Source organism: Pelmatolapia mariae, linkage group LG2, assembly GCF_036321145.2.
Source record: "Pelmatolapia mariae isolate MD_Pm_ZW linkage group LG2, Pm_UMD_F_2, whole genome shotgun sequence".
NCBI lineage: Eukaryota > Metazoa > Chordata > Actinopteri > Cichliformes > Cichlidae > Pelmatolapia > Pelmatolapia mariae.
The window spans coordinates 34,755,112-34,775,630 of record NC_086228.1 but is presented as its reverse complement, the minus strand read 5'-3'; the positions used below and the strand labels follow the sequence as shown (position 1 = coordinate 34,775,630).

Genomic DNA, 20,519 nt, shown 5'->3' with positions numbered 1-20,519 from the left:
AGCATACTGCAGCAGTTTCAGCCTTGGCTGAAAGGCTCTACCTTGCTAAGGAGGAAAATGTTACCCATTTTAACAACTACTAATGAACTTTGGGCTCAAATCCATGAAAATGGATGGATGAAAGGATACTTTTTAAACATGGTAAGCTCACTCTCAACTTCGACATGTGACTTCCAAGGTAAGATAAACATGGCATTTTTTCCTCCCCGCCATTTATGAGAAGCATATTGTTTAACCCAGAAGTAAGTAGGATCATATAATTTTTAGTTGAATGTGGCCCTGATTAAGCAGATTAGTTTTTTTAGTGTTAGCAGCTAAGCATATTTCCACCCCTCCGTGCCTTAATCTTTATTTCTTGCTTCATTGCTAAATGCTTAGCTGAATACACTAATGCTAATTGTGATGCTAATATCTTAGCTTAAAAACACATTGCCACAGGCACAAAACATCAAAACAGATTGAGTTTATTTTACAATGTATTTTCCCCATCAACATTCAATTGAGAGAAAAAACAAACACATCATTATTTCTTATGACTCCTAGGTGGGACACTGGCCAGGGGTCTTGTGACTGGCCATAGGAGACATAAATCAGGTGGCGCTAGTCAAATAATTTAGGCCTGCACTTTGTTTAGGCATTCCACTGCCAGGACCCTGGTAGTCGGCGTGCTCGATCGCTGATATGACTTAGCTGTACACCTGTGCTTTTCCTGACATGACAAGTCAAACAGTGGGCCATGGGCAGACTCAGCACTCGCAGCTGTGGAGTCAGCTGTGTGGTAGCAGCAGCACCATGTTTGCATCATCCATGTTAAAAAACCAAACAAATGAAACAATAAGAATCTCACTTTTGCTTTTAACCCAAAAAGCACAGAAAAAAAGATTAAATACAGAGGCCATCCTTGGAAATGTATGAGACCAGTGCAACATAACAAAATTAATGTACACGTTTTTATACATATTATATTTCACATTAATGATCGCTTTATGCACAGTGCTAAAGAGTAAGCTAGAAACGGCAGCAAGGCTTCACAGTCCGGCCAATAATTAGTCCACAAACCAAAATGCCAGTATTGTAAATAAACACGTTAATGTAAACATGGCACCAACACAGAGAAACATACACCTGTACAGTTATCAGGCTGACTTTGGAGACTTATATTCAAATGATAGCCCTTGGATCCTTTTTTTATTATAGGGCTGTTACTGTTTCTAAAAAAAAGTGCACCAGCTTTACAAAACAGAGCAAACAGTGATGGTGGGAGTGTGAAGGAAGCAGTCGGTAATAATTTAGCTATCACTACGACATAAACAATCAGAGAGAAGGGTGAGTAGTAGCAGAGCATTTTAAGGAACAGTGCATGTTTAAATAAGTGATTCATTGCATCCTTCAGGGGGAAGGAGCTCACTAAAACTGACCAGATAAAGTCCAGCCCTGGCAGGAGGTCATGCACTGCCACGAAGGAAAATGACAGCAGCTGATTTCGTCTTCTTCCAGTTTGTACCTGCTGGGCTGTGACTCAGTACAGACTGAGCGGGAGCATTTATTTATTTATTTTTTTAAAAGGCCCGTTGTGTGCTAGGTCCATTACATGTCTAAAAATGAGTCTCTCCATCGCTTTGTTACATTACATAAGAAGTGAGTGTGAGAACAGAGGTGAGGCAACAGGACGCAAAAGTTGAAATAACCATTGTGGCAGCGGACCAGTGGGCAACTTTCTTATTTACACAATGGCGTCTAATGTGCTTTAATAGGTTTGTTAAGAACACAGGTTGAACAGGTTCTTGTTCAGACAGATAAAGAGAAATGTAGCATTTTCTGTTGTTCATGCGTCCTCTGCTGAGCCACTAAACTTTATATCAGGAACAAGAATTCCAAAAAAGGTTTGTCACATTCCACACATTTTGTACTGAATCCTAGAGGGAAGAGGTGATGGGAATGCATGGGTCAGTGGGGATAGACCGGGAACAGACTGAGCATCAAGGAGAGGATTGGAACTAGGTAGCTCCTCCACAGTGGAGCCGCGAGTGAGGAGACGCCTCCCATCCCAGCTGTAGCCAAACGAGGGGTTAACAGCTGCTCCTGGAAGGTGAAGTCATCCATTGCCAGGTTATCAGAAAGGTCTGAGGAGGGAGACAGACGGAGTCAGAGACGGAGGAGATGGACAGAAGATAATGAAGGAAGGTGAAAGAATGAAAAATATGAGAGAAGCAGGAAAAAGGAGAGGCAATTAGAAAAAAAAGGCTGCCACAAAAGCTGAAAAACACATGTCTGTCATCTTTCTGCATGATGTCTGACACAGCTGTAAAAACAATGTTACATTGGGAGAAACCCAAGCTGCTCATATAACCAGATGTTGCATGTTATTGTTGTAAACACGTGCTGAATCATACAGACATAAATTTTGCTGATAGCAAGTGCTGAAATGTGGTGAGATGCTGAAAAACAAAAAATTAAAGTGAAAAACCACAAAAGCTGCATAAGGTCATGTCGAAAACTTAATGTGAATCATCTGTCACAATTTAACTGACATCTTAGTTAAAACAAGACTATTTAAGACTATTTGTATTATAACTGGGATTTGGTAACAACCCTTCATATTGTTGTTCTTCATATATACTGGTATTTTCCCTCACAACCATCTCTGGGGTTTACTGTAAACAGTCAAAAGGAGATAATATCCCGTGAGCAGCAGCTCTCTGGGTGTTCTTGGTGTCAGAGGAGAATGAGCAGACCGCTTCAGGCTGATAGGAAGTCAACAGTAACTCAAATATCCACTTGTTGCAACCAAGGTATGCAGAAGGGCATCTCTGAACACAGAACACATCACAACACTTCAAGCAGAAGACCACACTGGTCTCCCTTTCCTGTCATTTCCTGTCAGGAAAACGAAGCTACAATTTACACAGATTCACAAAAACCGAACAATAAAAGGTTGGAAAAATGTTGTCAGTCTGATGAATCTCGATTAATGCTGTGATATTTGGATGGTAGGGTCAGAATTTGGTGTAAATGACATGAAGGCATGGATCCATCCTGCCTTGTATCAACTGTTTATGTCAGTATCAGTACTCAGGTAGGTTCAGTATTTTCTGTTGGATTCTTCCATCAGGATAATGCACAACATAAAAATCAAATAATCTCAAACTGGTTTGTTGAACATGAAAGTTAGCTCACTGTACCCAAATGGCCTCCACAGTCACTAGATGTGGTTGAATGGGAGATTTGCATCATGGATGTGCAGCTTAAAGAAATCTGCAGCAATTGTGTGACGCTACCATGTCAAGATGGACCAAAATATCTGAGGCATAGAGTTTGAGTTGCTAATTCAGCTGTTTCTGCTGCTTCACACTTGGCAGCAAACTGTACAAGTGCAAGGTTGAGATTATCCACTAATGAAGCCAACAGAACCACATCTGCAAAATGCAGAGACGAAATCCTGCAGCCACCAAAGTGGAGACCTTCCGCCTCAGGATTTGAGAAATCATCAGTATATTAGGCCTCGGGAGTGAAAACGGGCTGGTCATCCGGCTCTGCTTTCTCTATGGAAGGCGTGCCACTGGCATCGACACAATCCTCAGATCATTCCTTCTGCTGACCAACTATCCCCAGTTGAAGTCAGCACCAGTGTTACTAACTCTAGCCAAAAGAATAAAAACATACTTTTCATCAACTAAATCTACAGTGATGTTTTTTCTCCCCTTTCTTCCAAAGGAAATTTTTTATTATCTTCAAGGAAGTCGCATATTTCTACTTCATGTAAAAATGACTGAGTGCTTTACATGAGAAAAAAGTTATATATAGCTTAAATATTCCTACCCGAAAAAGCAAAATGAGCCATCATCAGAAGCACATATGACAGTCTTGTGAGTGTAAAATGCATCTGAAAAATCTCATAAAATGGTTTAACTTCTACGTGTTTACTAAATTTAATATATCCCAAAATTCTCTTCCACACAGAACAAACAATTGCTGTATTCAGACAGTCAATATTCAGCACTGTCAGAGGGACATGTAGAAATCACACAGATGAAGACACAGAATACAACCTGTAATTAGATTGTCTCATCAGTATCATGTGGCAACCAAATGAGCTGTAATGTTTTCCTCTCATCATTCTTCTTCTATGATTATGTTAATCTTCTGTCATATGGTCTGCTTTTACCCCCCCCCCCCCCTTTTTTTTTTTTTTACAGATAGTGAAATGTTATTATTGTGTATCAGTTACCATTTTAACTATCTGATATGCCTTTTTTTAACAAATGTATATTGAAATGTAATCTCTCCCGTTATTGAGTGCTGCTTTATTTTTCATTTTGCTTTTTGTTCTGGAAATGCAAACTTTTGTTTCCAGTAAGCAGAAAAAGGTGAAAAGTTGTCACCTTTTCTTATTGCTGCATTAACTCTTTCATGCAGAGAGTGCATTTTTTTCCCTTGATGATGCACTGTCATTGTCAAGTAGCAGTTTGTGGTTTTGTGCTCAGCACTGTATATGAACGTAGTGCTGATGAGGAGCACAGGAAGTGTGGTTGCTATGAGAATTTATGCAAACCGGCCAGCAGTGATGAGTAAACGATAAAGTGAAAATGAAATATATGTATATGTATGTAAATATAAATATATATATATATATATATATATATATATATATATATATATATATATATATATATATATATATATATATATATATATATATATATATATTTATATTTACATACATATACATACATATACATATATATGTATATGTATGTATACATACATACATACACACACTCACACACACACACACACACACACACACACACACACACACACATACATATATATATATATATAGATATAGATATATAAAGGAGAGAGTTGGCATATTTAGGAGAAAGACATTTGTGGAGATAAACTGGAATCTTTTTATTTATTTAATTATTTCTCATGTGAGATTAAAAATAAAATAATAATAAAAAAATATCTAGGTTCGTTTTGACCTTGAAAAAAGACTTTTTGTCCCTGCTGTTTTCTCAGTACCAGGGTGCCATCACAGGATATGTTGCCCCTGTATTTGTCATTGCTAAGCTAACCTGTATTTACATGTTTACTGGGGCAGAAACACATCTGTTAGCGGTTTAGCCTAGGACATACCTGCTTACACACTTGAGCAACAATAAATTACTGTGCTGTTATTGCTGTTAAATAAGTGATTAGGGTGAGGAAGTGATAGAAAGTAGGCTATTAATTTTCATAACTTTTACAGGTCTGCAACCAAGCGTAAATGTTTGAAAAAAAGAAGAAGAACAGATAACGCACCAGTGGGCAGTCAAGTGAAAAAGCCATCTGAGCCGACGGGGATCAGTGTTCATTAACTGATGGATCTGGCTTCTAAAACACATCTGATGTGGCTTGGACCTTGGAGTCCATCAGAATCAGCTAACGCTCAGGGTTTATTGTATCGCACATGCGCGGCGAGCACTTAAATGGCACCAGGGATAATATGGAGAAAATTAGAGCTGTGCGAGGTTTATGCACTGTTTGCCTCTGGTGATAGCTTCCATTTAAGGCATACTGTTATTTTTCACTTTCATCTCTCCCTCTGCAGATACTGTAATGATGCCCTGAGGCAAGGCAGGTAACTCATTTGCTCCAATGGGGCTGCTTGGGGCTTAGTGTCACTATTTTGTGGATGTGAGTCAGAGAAAGCTTTGGTTAGATAATCTCTTTTCCTATTTTTCTCCATCTGTTTTGCGTGCTGCAGTGACTCCTTGGCTACCTGCTGCTCTGATGTTGCTTACTGCTCTCTTGCTGCACTGCATCCACATCTGTTTCCCCCCTGACACCGAGCAGATCACCCTCCCTTTGTGTGAAATATTCTGTGCTACTTTGTCTGGCAAAAAGCTGTGAGAAAGGCTGAAATATAAAGGGTGAGCTTTTAGGGAGGCCAGGAGGATATCAGTAATAAAGCAGCAGTACAGTTAGGAATGCGAGCTATGAGTTGAGCCGCCCTCTGTCAAACCAGACACAAACACACACACACACATGTGCGCAGGTGGACTTCTGACATAGCTTCCTCCCACACACTCCTGATGGTTGTGCATACATTCTCATCCTCACACACACTCATACCGCACGGTCACATCTGAGCTCCTAAAAATAACACATTGCTCCTAATTGAATTAGCTGTCTCATCTGATCTGTGTACTGTTCCCCCTCACGGCAGCGATCCAGCAGGAGGAAGTGGCTGATCTGAGCCGCTGTGTGATCACAGGGAGCAGTCAGGAATCTGATGAAAGCTTCGCCCTTCTTTACTTGAGTAAAAACACAACAAACCGCCTAACTGTGTAGTGCCTCAGGCTCCTACACAGTCAGGCACCATCTTGAACAGAGAAATACACTGCAGTTCAAGTCTTGAGCCACCCATCATTTCTTTATATTTTGCTTCAAGCATAAAAACGACTCCCAACTCAGCAGACAACTTACAAGTATTTTTACATCAACAAGGTGATTCCCAAAGAGGTATTAGCTGACACCATGGCTTATCTTGACATTACGCACTTTGTGTCCTGAAAGAAATGAGAAGACACCCTGACTAAAAGAGTCCTGGCTGTGCTGAAGAATAAACTTTCAAGATCATTAGAATTGTATAAACTCTGTTGGTGCTTTATATATAGTCTACTTCCATGTATGTTTGCACACTTCTTATTGTTCTAGCAAAATGCAAAGAAATGAGTGGCTCCAGATTTTTGCACAGCACTGTAAATGCACTCCAGAGCTTCGAAATGCATCTCCTACAAATTTCTTTGCCGTTACGACATCATTTGAATGGCGGCCAGGGGACAATTGACTTTTTTTCCTCCTCCTGTGTCCTCTGACATGGCAGTGGGCAGGCATTCTCTGGGGCTCTGAAAGAACGATTTGTCACAGTCGACAGCGGCGCACTGTACTGCCGAGCCAATTAAGCTCAAGGTGCAATTTGATACAGCTTTTATATACACTGTGGGTAAGAGGGAGGGCGGGGGCTCGGACGGGGGTGGTGGGGGGGCCGTTTGCATGCGCGTTTGCATTTGTGGAGTTGTGCGGGGATGATTGAGTGGGGTGTGTGCGCACGCCCGTCCCTATGTGTGGTTGTGAAAAAGCTGGAGACAAAGTGGGAGAACATTGTGTTGGTGTTGCTTTACAGCGGCAATAATGCGAGTGAAAAAAAGGAAAAATTCTCAGGCTCTGAAAAAAATCCCTAAAGCCAGGGAGGGAGGGGAGAGAGAGGGGGCCTTTTCTTGCTAGTTTAAACACTTTGACATGAGCAGCACCACAGAGGGGCCTTGTTCTGCAGGATTTAAAAACAACCCAACGGGGACTGAACACTATGCAAACTTAGATCCCTTACACTCCTGCACAGGGCTGGGACTAATAATATCCTGGTATAATTAGTGATGAACACCTGTGCCTGTGTGCAGCAAGTAAGTATAGACAGAGCGAAAGTGACTGAGAGGAGAACACAGACACAAGTAATCCAGATTCTTTTCCCCCTTTTGAGGAGGAACCGGGATAGCGGACAGACAGGGACAATTAGGCAAATAGATGAATAACTCCTGGATATAAATAGAGCCACAGTCCAGACTGTGATTAATGTGCCCAATGTGGGCCCTGGTGGCTTTCGGCAGAACACAGCCCCCCTCCTGCTCATCCATTCAGAGCCTCTGCAAAAAGACGCCACCTTGCTAGCGTACCCCTGCTACCTTTATCGTGGCCTTATGAGCTTGAGTTACGACCCAGGGGAGAGGTCAACAGTCCAACCATTGATTTGTAACGGTAAAGGCTCTGTGCTGCGAAGCAAGCACGGTAGTCACATGCAAGTTAACAAACGAGGTTGCATTCAGGGTTTAGCTTTATGTTTTCTTTAGTGACCGGTCCCTGGGAGGACAGACCAATATATCCAGGCGCTGCGGTATTTTAGCGGGGGAGCGGATGTTTGTTTGGATTCTCCTCACAGGTCAAACGGTGGCTGCAGTGTGTGTGCGTGCATGTGCATTAAGTGTGTCTGTTGTCTCTGTCTGTCTGTGCAAAAGGAGGACAGGGGGAAGACAGAGAGGGAGGGGAGTCTGGAGCGTTGTTTTCAGCAGCGCTCGGTGCCCGAGGCTCGTCCTTTACGCTTTGCAGTTGTCACAACAAGCAAACTATGTAGAAAAATTACAACGGTGAGCAGAGAGAGACGCATTTCCCAGCACAGGTGAAGAGTACACGTTGGAGAAAAAAATAAATAAATCACACGAAATGCTGTCGGTAAAAACGTTTTCTTAATTTAACTCATCTTAACAGAGTGGGTGCACACCAGTGGCTGAAGCGTTACTGTAACCCCTCCGGTGAGAGTGTGTGCCTTCATGGTGCAGTACAGTTTATTCAGTACATGTGTGCTATGCACAAAGGCCTTTTTTGGTCAGATAAGTATGTGGAATGTTAAGTCTCCAAACACAGGTGCTTCTTATGAAATGGAGGAGATGGTTTAGATTGCTGCTACATTGGCAGACGATGTGTGCGCATAACACATCTAAGCTGCTCAAATTTGATCTGGGTTTTGAAGATTCAACAGATTAAGTGATATTTTGGTTTCCAAGATAAAGCAAATACTTTATCCCTTGTCCCATCGCAGCAGAGCAAACTACTCGCTTGGATATTAAACTCAGCAAATTTAGAAATTGAATGGCCAGCATGTATATATGTATGTGTGTGTGTGTGTGTAGTCTTCTTTCAGTAGCCGCCCTTACAGCTGCAAAGACATGGGTTCTATAAAAACATAATAGGAGCGGCTCATTCGTTTGGCTTATCTGGAAGAGATTAACTGATAAGACAGTGCACTGTGATTATCGGCTCCTTGGTCACATTCTCAAACTCCGACACTTGGCCAGGGCGCTGAGTCCTGGGACACTGCTTGACTGAGAGCCGGGAGTGAAATGAGGGAGCGGTCCGGGATGCCTCTGTCGATGGGCTGGGAATGTGACCGTCTGCCTCCACACCCACAGGCCGACCACAGGGGCGCTCGGAGAGGCTGGGAATGTCGGGCCAAGAAAAACGGGACGCCCAGAGGCGGCCCTGGCCCTGGCCTTTGCAACGGCGCTGCTCTCTGAGCTACTCCGGCCTCCCAACTTCCACAACTCTGTTATTCTAGACAGAGGGACCCTCCCACACAAAGGGCAAGAGAGCAAGACAGAGAGACACGATGCCAAAGAGGGCCGGGGACATGAAAACACAGATGATGGCATTTTAATTGCTTTTGAAAAACAAAGGTGCACAATTGATTAAAAAATGCGAGAAGACGTTGCTTGAGTGAATCTGCAAAAGTTCCCCGTTGCTCCGATGGGAGAGGAATACACCCTCCTGTCGACCGGGGAAAACCGACCCATCACAGGCACTCTCTCAACTGCGGCTTGTGGAACAAATGCAAGTCAACAGTTATTAATTAACATGGTCAACGAAGGGAGGTGCTGTCACCGAGGGAATGACCAGCATGCTGCACCCATTGCCCTCTCCCCTGCGCCATCCAAATTAGATTTACTCCAGTGTATTTATAGTCTCCGCCTCCCGAAGCAGCTAATATGATCACAGAAAGGAGTAAAAGATCTAGCTTGAACAGAAATAAAAGCACCGAGCAGGGACGTAAATTTTAACCGAGAATTCCTCGCAGTGCTGACGCTGCGAGGGCGGAAAGTGTGCGCGCTAGCGAGAGAGGTAAAAACCATAACAAATCAAACGTACAAAGAGTTGATTCTGTACTCAGGGCGAAGAGCTCATTCAGGACAGGGGGGGAGCGCTTCTGCGTATAGAGAAGGGCTGTGAACCCTCTAAGAGGTCAGTCCTGAGGCGGGGTCAGAGGTTGGCAGGGTGCACCGTTTGAGACTGCTTCTGAGAAGACTGGACAATGGCAGTTCTTATTGGAACAAGCGAGAGACTGGCATAGAACGACAGAGACACGAGAGAGAGAATCAAGTTAGTGGGTAGCTAATGGGTCAGCATTTGACCCCAGGGGCATCCTGGGCCTCGTCCTGGTCAAGTCGCCTCCAACAAGCACATTTTTTGGATTCTGTCTTTATCTTCTTATAATAAAGGAAGCCGACAACCCACAAAAACATGTTTACATTCTTTTCCTGGGTCCGGCAATCAGCTCAGTAATGGAAATGGTGCTGGTAGATTCTGATATGTTTGTTGTTTAGATGTCCTCACCGACTAACCAGCCGAATTGTCCCCACATTCCTGTCATAGAAAAAAGCCAGACTACAAATACAGCCAGGAGTGACAACTTGGCTGGTCTGACTGCACACACAGCGAGCTCCTGCAGCGCAGTTTCACTATCTGTCTGAGCCCTTTTTAGTGGTTAGCCTGCGGTTTCCTGCAGCAGCTCCGAGTGTAGTGACAGCAGGACTCCTGCAATGTTCACTGTGTCGTCGAGTTACTTTCACGAACAGCCTGGAAGGAGAGAGTGAGAGCAGGCCAGAGGGAGGGGAATGGATGGAGGGAAAATTTAAAAGACGCAGGTGAGATTAGAGGGTTAACGTGTGAATTGCAAACCTCCCAAACTCTCAGCCGAGCTTTTAAGACATTCCCCACAAAATGGCTTCTGTGTGTCACTGTGGCGGCGAGCAGCGGAGCGGCGGACCTCGAGAATGGTACCGCTGTGTGCAGAGTGTTTGTGGACTGTGGCTGAGCTGATGGACACGACCCAGGAACAGGCCTGGAATCAATTTAGTGCGTCCAAAAAGTGCCTGTGAATGTAAATAAAGCTCTTGAGCAAACAAACGCTTTTCCGAGAGGCACACACAAACACGGAGAAATGCAAAAGGCCTACAAAATGAATCAAATGCTGGTGGGCCCCCTTCAAGTAGATGATGAGAACCCAGCTCTGAGCCCTTGTATCCACATAAATTAAAACCAGGGCTCTTCTTCCTGCCTTCTGGCTAATTTGGAGTGTTTTATCCCTGAACTGATCTGAGATAACGCCATGACAGAAGACCAACGACAATAAGAAGACAACATCATCCCCCTGTTCCTCTCCCCCCTCTTTTTCTGCTCCGTTTCCATCTTCCCCTCTTACTACCACCTCATTCAGCTCAGGAACTGGGGACACACAAGGCCTTGTGATCAGCCCCAAGAAGAACAAGACTGGGAAACTATGACTCTTACTCGCCAAGCCTGTTTACACAGATGGTGGCAAGCTTCATTATTTTTGTGAGGGGTGTGGAAGGAGGAGGATTGGCTGAATTTACAGAGGTTGTTTATAAGCTCAAAGAGGGATGGACATGGAGAACATTGGGTCAGAACATTTCCAGTGTGTTGGACATTATCAGCCCCCTCAACCACGCAGCCTTTCAACAACTCCTCTACCTCAAGGATTTCACGCTGTCATCAGTTTAAGACTTCTCCAGAAATTTTATATACCCACTCCGGCAAACAGTTAGTACTTTGAAATCATCATTTATCATGTGAAGCCTACACAGATTTGGGCTGGTAAACAGTCATCATTGTGTCAGACAAGGACGAAAGCAGCAGGCACTCTGTCCAAATCTCTTTTTGGAATGAAGATTTTGATTTGCAGTAATCCTGCAGATCACATCATTTTAATCTATGCATTTTATTTATATGTATTTATTTAAAATCAGTGTTTTTAGGTACATACGTGGTCAAAACAACCTGCTGAAGTTCAAAGTGAGGATTCGAATGGGGAGGAAAAGTGATTTGAGTCACTTTGGACAGTCCATGGTTGTTGGTGCCAGGTGAAGCTGCTCTGAGTATTTCAGAATCTGCTGTTCTACTGGGATTTTATCACCATCTCTAGGGTTTCCAGAGAACAGTTGTAAATAAAGAAAACAACCAGCTAGCTGCAGTTCTCAGGGTGAAATGCTTTGTTGATGCCAGAGGTCAGAGGAGAATGGCCAGACTACTTTGATATGACAGGAAGGAAACAGAAGCTCAGATCTCTGCTCATTAAAACAAAGGTGTGCAGAAGAGCACCTCTGAATGCACAACGTGACCGCACTGGGTGCCACTGCAGAATTTGTTGTAAACATGAAAAGATGGATCCATCCTGCCGTGTGTGAAGCTGTACAGATTACTTTAATGTCCTACTTTGGGACCATTAGTACCGACTGAGTATCAATGAAACGCAACAGCCTTCCTGAGTATTGTTGCTGACCATGTCCATCCCTTTATGACCACAGTGCACCTCATCGTGTCACAAAGCTGAAATCACCTCAAACTGGTTTCTTGACATGTACTCATGTCATGTGAGAATGGGAGATTCACGTCATTGATGTGCCGCAAACAAATTTGCAGGAACTCTGATGTCATTATGTATTTTAATACGGACAAAATCTCCACAGTGTAACCACCAACTGACCCATTTATCTATCTCAGGGGTGGGCAACTCCAGGCCTCGAGGGCCGGTGTCCTGCAGGTTTTAGATCTCACCCTGGGTCTACACACCTGAATCAAATGATTAGTTCATTACCAGGCCTCTGGAGAACTTCAAGACATGTTGGGGAGGTCATTTAGCCATTTAAATCAGCTGTGTTGGATTAAGGACACATCTAAAACCTGCAGGACACCGGCCGTCGAGGCCTGGAGTTGCCCACCCCTGATCTATCTAAATACCTTTGCAGGTATTTGAAAAAGGAAACAAACCTTTTGCAAGGTTGAGAGGTTACGAGTATCACTTTTAGAGAAGACAGTGCTAATAATGAAATGTCCAAAACATTACAGTAACCACCTCCTTTAACAGCAACTTTGTGGCTCACTGACAGATATATTATCACATTAATTTTCTTCTGAACTCCTTATAGAGGTGAGCACTTCAGATCTGGTATCGTATTGATAACCTGGGTAATAACTGTTGGCACATTTTGGCACTCAAATTCAAACTCTCAGCATCTAATATTTTGTCCAATCACCACACAGAACTCACAGTATTTGACTTCATTTTAATGTTTTTCTTTAATTGTTTTTCACCTCCTGTTACCCAACATGTTTTTACAATTTTAAAAAAAGAAAGTAAAATACTGTAAAACGAAAACTTGCTTTTTAGAGTTGTCATAATTTTAGAAAGAAAAATAATGAATGAAATGTTTAAAAAGACAACTTAGTGCTGATCGATGCACGGGCCAAGGAGTGAAACGTGTTTTTTCTGCCTGCCATGTGGGCACGCAGACACCTGCACGCTTCCTCTCACATGTGCACCGTCTGAGCCCGTCTCTTTCTCATCCTAGCCTGTGGCACCGGGCCTCCCTGGCTGGCAACCATATGTTGATGACTCTTCATGAGTACAGTAGCGCTGACGATCAGCTCTATGAAATTACATGAAGCTTGAAGAAGAAGGAAATTGCTTATACGGTGGATGCATCCGGTGCTGTTAATGTAAACTGTGTCCGCTGTGATGAAGACATGTGCAAACACTGTTGTGGAAGACAGGCGCCGTGTGACTCACCTATCAGGTGCAGAAGGGTCAGAGGTCACAGCTGCAGTTAATTAACATACCATGCTGGAGCACTGACAGCACGTTAGGCTGTTAATTTGACCCACATACAGAATAAAGAATGTTTAGGTTTCCCAGTGTATCAGCCTTTACAGTTATCAAAGGTGTTTTTGTCTCTTTGTGTTCTTTCCCCACATTCTCTCATCACCTTCTTCGCTCTTTTACTCACTCCTTTGTTCCAGCCGCAAAATTTGTAGCAGACCTGAAAGGTGAGCCGAGCCCAGCCTCTCATCGTAAGCCGCGTGTTTCACATTACAGGAATATTTCCACTTTGTATTTTGCTAACCTCTGGCGCTGATAAAAAAGATCCAGAGCTCCCAAAGGAATGGCTTTCCTTCGGGGCGCTTACAGTGAGCGAATGTCTGAGCTCAGGAACATAACAAGAGGTCTATTCACGTGGCTCCTGCTGAGCATAGCGAGCAAAAGCCCGTCCAGCTCAGCAAGAAAACACATGAGGCAGGGATCTGAGCTGCTGAGCCAAAGCAGAGCACACTGTTTGCTTGCAGACTACCGAATGTTTCCAAACTGCATCGAAAAGCCATTTTCGCAGGTTGTTTAGTAGTAGTCCACTTAGTGCCACAAAAAAAAAAACACCCAACCGTTTTATTAAAGCGAATTAAAATTGTGTGATCATCTTAGCCACTTCTCAGGATTAATCACTTGTTTTCCCACTGTGTACTGACTGGACCATGAAATATTACCTTGATCCTACTGGGAGTTATCTGCTGTATTTCACTGGGCTTCCACACTGAGCTGGAAACAGATGATTCCCTCACTGCCAGCTTTTCACAATTAAACTTTTTCTTCAAATTTTAAGACTTTATGCAGTAAATGAGTGTGTATTAGCAGATGCTTTTGTGAAGTTTTTTAGCACCAGGTGGTAACAGGATAAAAAAATGTGAGGCTCAGGCAATGAAGAGAGGCTTTGAGAGGAATCTGTGAGCAGGGTTTTGCAGAGATGGCGGCACATCCTTTGTTTCTCATAGAGGCCATACAGTCAGAGGCCAGGTGTGCATGAAAGCACAGAAACACAGGTGAGCCCTCATCATAAAGGTAAAGACACGCCATATAGAATCACATTTTACTGGACTACAACAAAGCTAGAGACAACTCCATATGTTCACAAACACACATCTATTCATAGGTACAGTACTGTGCAAAGACTTCCATCATTCCTTCATATTTTCCTTCCGAGGAGCCTCTTTCTAGTCATTTTAAAGTCATCTTTCAACATTTCTTCAGTCCGTTACTTGTACCTGACCATTTCAGAAGAATGACTTTTGTCTTGTTTTGTTTTGCTTGGTTGTTAAGACACTTAACACTGACTTAGGATTCATTCAAGTATAAAAAAGGAGCTTAACTCAAGAGATGAACCAGCTTAATGTCTACACATAACAGAAAACCTAGCAAAGAACTGATTTTTAACTGTATCTTGAGGCACTTGTCACACAGATACACACAGTGGGGGGAAATAATTTAAATAATGAATTTGAAAAGAGCACATTAAATAAAAGTTATAAATTGATTTCCATGTCACTGAGTGAACAACTCAACCAAAATTCTGGCTCCACAGACTGGCTGTGTGCCCAAATTCATCAGGAGATCAAATGATTATTTCATGCACTATAATGTGTTTGCATTTCTTTATTTCAATCTCCCAAAAATAATACAGTTATCACGAGAGGTATAAAACTATATTTTTTATGAGCTATTAGCTGAAAATGTCATGGTGTTGTGCAGTTTGTCCTTCAAAAGTTTGAGGAAACGGGACAAGTGGAGGATAAAAGAAGAAGTATGAGGCCAAAAAACTGTCTGCAGCCTATAAAAAGTATCTGAACACATATGACACAGGATGTGAGAGATGGATCCAGTCCTTGTAGTAAAACATTAGGTAGTTATGGCAGAGCTTAATATTTTACTTTATGGTAAAGCACGGTGGAGGCTCTGTCATGATACAGACTACTTAAGGCCCAGAACCTGATTGCTGTAGCTCAGACTGGGAGGTTGGTGGTTCGATCCCTGGCTCCCCCAGTTTGCATGCCAAAGATACTAACCCCGACTTGCTCTCCGATGCATCCATCGGAGTATGAATGCGTATGAATGACAGTTAGAAAGCACTGAAAGTATAGATAACAGTGCTTGTGTGCATGGGTGAATGCGGCGTGTTGTATACAGCGCTTTGAGTACTCCAGGAGAGTAGAAGCGCTATATAAGAATGAGTCTATTTACCAACCACATTTCAATAAATCTCTCTGTAAATCCAGTGATCATAAAAATGTATCCACAACCCCGCTAATGCAACATTTGCATCATTAAATGATTCGCAAATTTAATGCTGTTTTCTTTTTTTAACATCACCTCAGGTCATGGCATAGAGATTCTTTGGTGTGTAATTTGCAACCAGTTTGGTTCAGGAGGTATGGAGGTGGGTGGTGGGGCAGGTGGTGGTGGGGTGTCCCTGTCCTGGAATAGCTCTCCGGGACTGGAATGTTCTGGGGAATGTGTAGCGCGGAGGTTTGATTGGCTCGGGAGGAGAAGCGTGTCCGTCTGCGTATGTGTTGTCAGAAGGTTATGGAATCTGCGCAGAGAGTCAGTGAGGAGAGATCCGTCGTTGGTAACAGCCTCGCTCTGGTCACCAGGCTGACAGCTGACTACGTTGGTGGCTTAGCCCTGCCTGTCTGCACCTTGTTGTTGTGGCTTCGGTCACCTTTCCCCACGGCCTGTGTGGGTATACGTGTGTGTCACACCATTGATCGCTTACCAGGCTTTGTGAAATCCGATCTGCCTCGTCCATCTCAGACCAGCAGAGCACAGACAAGCAGGCCATTAGCCCCCTCTGCTCTGCAGGTTAACCTTTGAACTCCAGTCCCCCGTTTGACCAGAATGGACCAAGAGGCCGTGTGGGGTCAGCATTTTGCTAGGTCATCACAGGCTATCAGCAGCTATCTGTGCAACTGCCAATAAGCACCGACTTCTCAAGGTCTACAAACATTACTGGCTTGCATAGAGACCGGTGCAAACAGGCTTTCAGGTGGTTGCAAACACACAAATGCATGCAACCATGAGATGCACACATACCTAATCTAGAAATATACGAGCTGCAATGAAGCAGAGCTGCACAGAGAGGCTGACGGGAGTGTTTAACAGAGGGCATCAGGCTCTCACGGCCCAGCCCGCTGGAAGCGATGGCCCTGCAGGATTCCTGTGTGAACCCTGGGTTCCTGCTCTCGCTCCCTGCCCGGCAAACCCAAATCTCTGCCACAACATCCCAGACAGGAGGACTACTCCCACTGCTGTGTTTGCTCAGCTGCGCTGGCTTTGTATCAGTGTATCGAACCCTCTTGTTTCTGCTCCCTGGCTGTTTTCTCCCTCTTCTTCTGTTTGGTTTCTTTTCTTCCAACTGTTTGTGGCCTTTTTTTTGTTCTCTGTTTGGCTTTCACAGCGTACATCTGACGTTTTTCACAAGATTGACGGCAGGTCACGAGGTGGAGGTGAGGCAGCTACCTGCGGAAGTCTCATGTCTCCTGCCACATAGTGTCACGTTGGTGTCAACATGCACAGCAGTCACGTAAATCACCTCTCTGCTTTGGACTGCGATCGCTCTGACTCGCTGCAAAAGAGGCCAGATCTGTTAATCTGGTTAGCGGGCACAAACATAAACAACTTAACAGCCTTTTTCTTCTTCCTTTTACAGCCTGGCTCATAAATACAATTTAAGCTGATTTTGATTCGTCAGCGTGGATACAGCATCACTTGAAACCACACAAATTAAAGTCCATATCGTGTGCATCTAACCTGCAAAGATGCGTAACCGCTTGCGTCGTGGCGGCGGGCCCAGCCCCGACACCCCCGCGCACTCGTCCTCGTCGTCGCAGTCGCCACTCTCAAATTCCTCCTCCCCCTCTTCGCTCCACCCGTCCGCTCCTGCTCCACGAGACCGGGCTCTCCAGCGCTTCTCAGACACCGTCACAATCTGCAGCAACTGTGGGACAAACAGGAAGCGGTTAAAGGTAATCATGTGAAAAAAATGCACCCTCAGCCTCTCCGTGAGTCACTCTGCGGCTGCGGAGTGGGCCTGCGCATATTAAAAGTTTAACAAAGCTGTGAAAATAAATAAGGGGTGTATCTTGATCTGAGTGTGTAGCATGTGATTATAACAGGGTGAGGGGAATTCCAGGGAAAAAGGAAAAAGTCGGCGAGATCTAAAAAAGGTTGGTATTTACCAAACGTGTATGATAATCACCAGGCAGGAAAAACAGTTTTGTTATCGGTGCCAGTTTTGTTATTTTTGTCCAAACGTGATTCATTCAAAGGGCTGCGGCTTTCGCTCCATGTAATTTGCCGGTCGAAAAAGAAACTGTGGGGTAAGCAGACTGGTGTGATTGTGTTGTTACTGGCAAACATCATTGTCTTGAGTGGTTGTCTCAGGGCAACAAGGATAACACCACATAACACACTCCACCCGAGTGGACATCAAGGTCCCCCCCTCCCCCGGTAACTAAAAATACACAGCTAGATGTGAGATTAGGAGAAATGATGTTTGCAATATTTTTGGAGCATTTTAGCTTGAAAGGAAGACCCGACTAAGATAAAATCCTGCAGATGGATCAATACGACATCAAAGCAAGATGGTAAAAGACAAACATGCACCACAAGCTCGAGTAAGTGTGCGACAGAAATGTGATTTTCAGCATAGCCTTTATCCAGTTTGGCCTCTGGGCTGGAAAAGCAGTGGCTGTGTGACTTAGACAATTTACAGAAGCTCATAATGAGTTCTGCAACACATTCCTTAACTTCTTCTTCCTTTGTTTGGGAGAAATGTGGGAAACTCATCAACTCATAAATCATATTGAAAAAAATACCCCGGAGCTGTTAAGCTATTTTCATTAACGATGTTTAAATTCCAGTCGACCTAGTATAATAAAAATATATCAAGCTTTACACGTTTAATAACTTTAACTGAATGAAACATCCTTGAAAAACCTCATTCAGTTCCCATCCTACATTCGTGCGTGAAAAAATGCGTGTGAGAGCTTGGAGACAACGTACACGGTCGCACTCTGACCATCGTTCGGGCTTCACAACATCGCACGTGATTGAGAGCCTCGCCAAAGTAACAGATGTGCTAAATTCCAGCCGCCTGCCCTCTCTGGCAGCGTCGTCTCATCTCGCCGCTCAAGCTCCTCCTTGTTTGTTTTTTACTGATTTCCTTCCTATCTGTGTACGTCAGCATGCATATTTTGCTGTTGTTTCTAGTTGTCTTTGGGAGAAAATTGAGTTCATATGGGCCTCGTCTCAGGTCAGCTGCGACGTCTGTCTGGGCCCAGACTCGTGTGTGTGTGAGTTTGTGTGCGCGCGATAGAGAGCGGAGGTATAAAAACCCCAAGCTAATCACAGAATTACGTCAGTCGGAAGATAAACAACCCTTTTCCCTTCGCCTCCATATACAAGCCAGTCAATCTGGCTTTTACAAGTGACATAAACTCTAAATTTTGGAGAGGGAACACACATTACCCTGTTCCCAGCACAGCCAACCAACAAACCTCCATTCATTTCGCAACATTGAGGCCATACACAGATGATGACCACAACATTTTTAAAAGCCTGGTCACTTGGACCGAAGGACGGACAAACAGTAACTCACAGACATCGGACAGCGGATCCATAGGAATATTTTAGCTTCTTTTTGAGGCTGTGCAGCGAAGCACCACCTGCTAAAAGAGCTGAGCTCTCATGAAAACACCCCGTTATCTTCCACAAGTAAACTCTCCACATTGTGAATGGAACTTTAATGTACTGAACTGTGTTAAAGAGACATATGTGTTTGCCTGCACTCGCCAGAGCCCTCCACAGATTTACCAAGCTGGTCCCGAAATTCCTTCTAACGACTTGTATCCTGGCAACTTGTCCAGACTCAGGCACGGGAGGGGCAAACCTTGTTAAAAGGAAAACAGACACTTGTAAAGCGGGGAGAGAACGAGGTGGCTCGGGGTATTTTAGAACAAAACCTAAAAAAAGGAATGAGGAGAGGAGGGAAAACCACTGATGTCAACAGCCGTGTTTGGAGTTTACCGCCATGAGCAGATCTTCACCTTCCAGTATACACACAAACTCGCATAAACAGACACTCTGACGTCTGCTTTACTACATCCTGACGGTAGATGACACAGGGATAAGTGTTTACAGTCGTGCAGGATCTGCAGCTTGGTGGGGCTTTGAGCTCAGCGCTAATGTGTTGGCAGGCTAATATCCTCACAATGACAGTGCTGACACACCGGTGTTTGTTAGGTTTCATGTTTACCATCTTAGTTTGGCATGTCAGCTAATGTCACAATCAATTCGTTTAAAAGAATAAATGTTTTGGGTGAATGACCAAATTGAATCACTTAAAAGCTCTTAGTCAGCTGTGAGCAAACATGCGGGGATATATTCAGTCACTGAATGAGTAATTCAGTTCATTATCCTAACACGGAGGCTCTTTACTCCACGGTAAAGGTTAATGTAGCTGGGAGTTAACGCTATCCAATCAATGGCCTGCTTCTTCAAACAGAAACACACAAAAGCAAACACGCACCTTCAAGTTTAATGCTGTGAAAAAGTCAGACGATCCCACCGATCTCTTAGATGAAATGGACAACTTTACAGCAGAATTTAAAATGTTTACAGCCTGCTACAAAGAATAAATATTTTTGTCTTATACCCAGTTTTCCCCTTCGTAAAGATACATTTAGTCATTTTTTGAAGTTTATTCAATGGAAAAAAATGTGGGACCCATAAATATACATTGATTAGTGTGTAATTATTATCTTCCAACAAACTGATGCAGTCTCATAGACTGCAGGGCGCCGCCATGTTGCCCTGCCATCTTGAATACCATGGCTGAGATGGATATCACCGTTCCCCCAACCTCGTTTTATGTTTGTGGCTGGAGAACGACCAACTTATAGATGCTTGCACTCAGTGGAGGGAAGTTTTAATTCATGCCTGGACCTTCAGACTCAGACATGGT

The 20,519-nt window shown here is 43.7% G+C and overlaps 1 protein-coding gene across 1 annotated transcript in view; it reads right to left on the bottom strand.

Moving 5' to 3' along the window:
- Positions 1–522: 522 nt before the first annotated feature.
- Positions 523–20,519, bottom strand: part of gpc3 (glypican 3) — a 129,195-nt gene continuing 109,198 nt past the window's right edge. Inside the window, exons 7-8 of the mRNA XM_063487933.1 lie at positions 17,306–17,492; positions 523–2,123 (exon numbers count right to left, since the gene is read on the bottom strand). Coding sequence (XP_063344003.1) covers positions 1,948–2,123; positions 17,306–17,492 — 363 coding nt within the window. The 3' untranslated portion in view covers positions 523–1,947. The remainder of the gene's footprint in view (positions 2,124–17,305; positions 17,493–20,519) is intronic.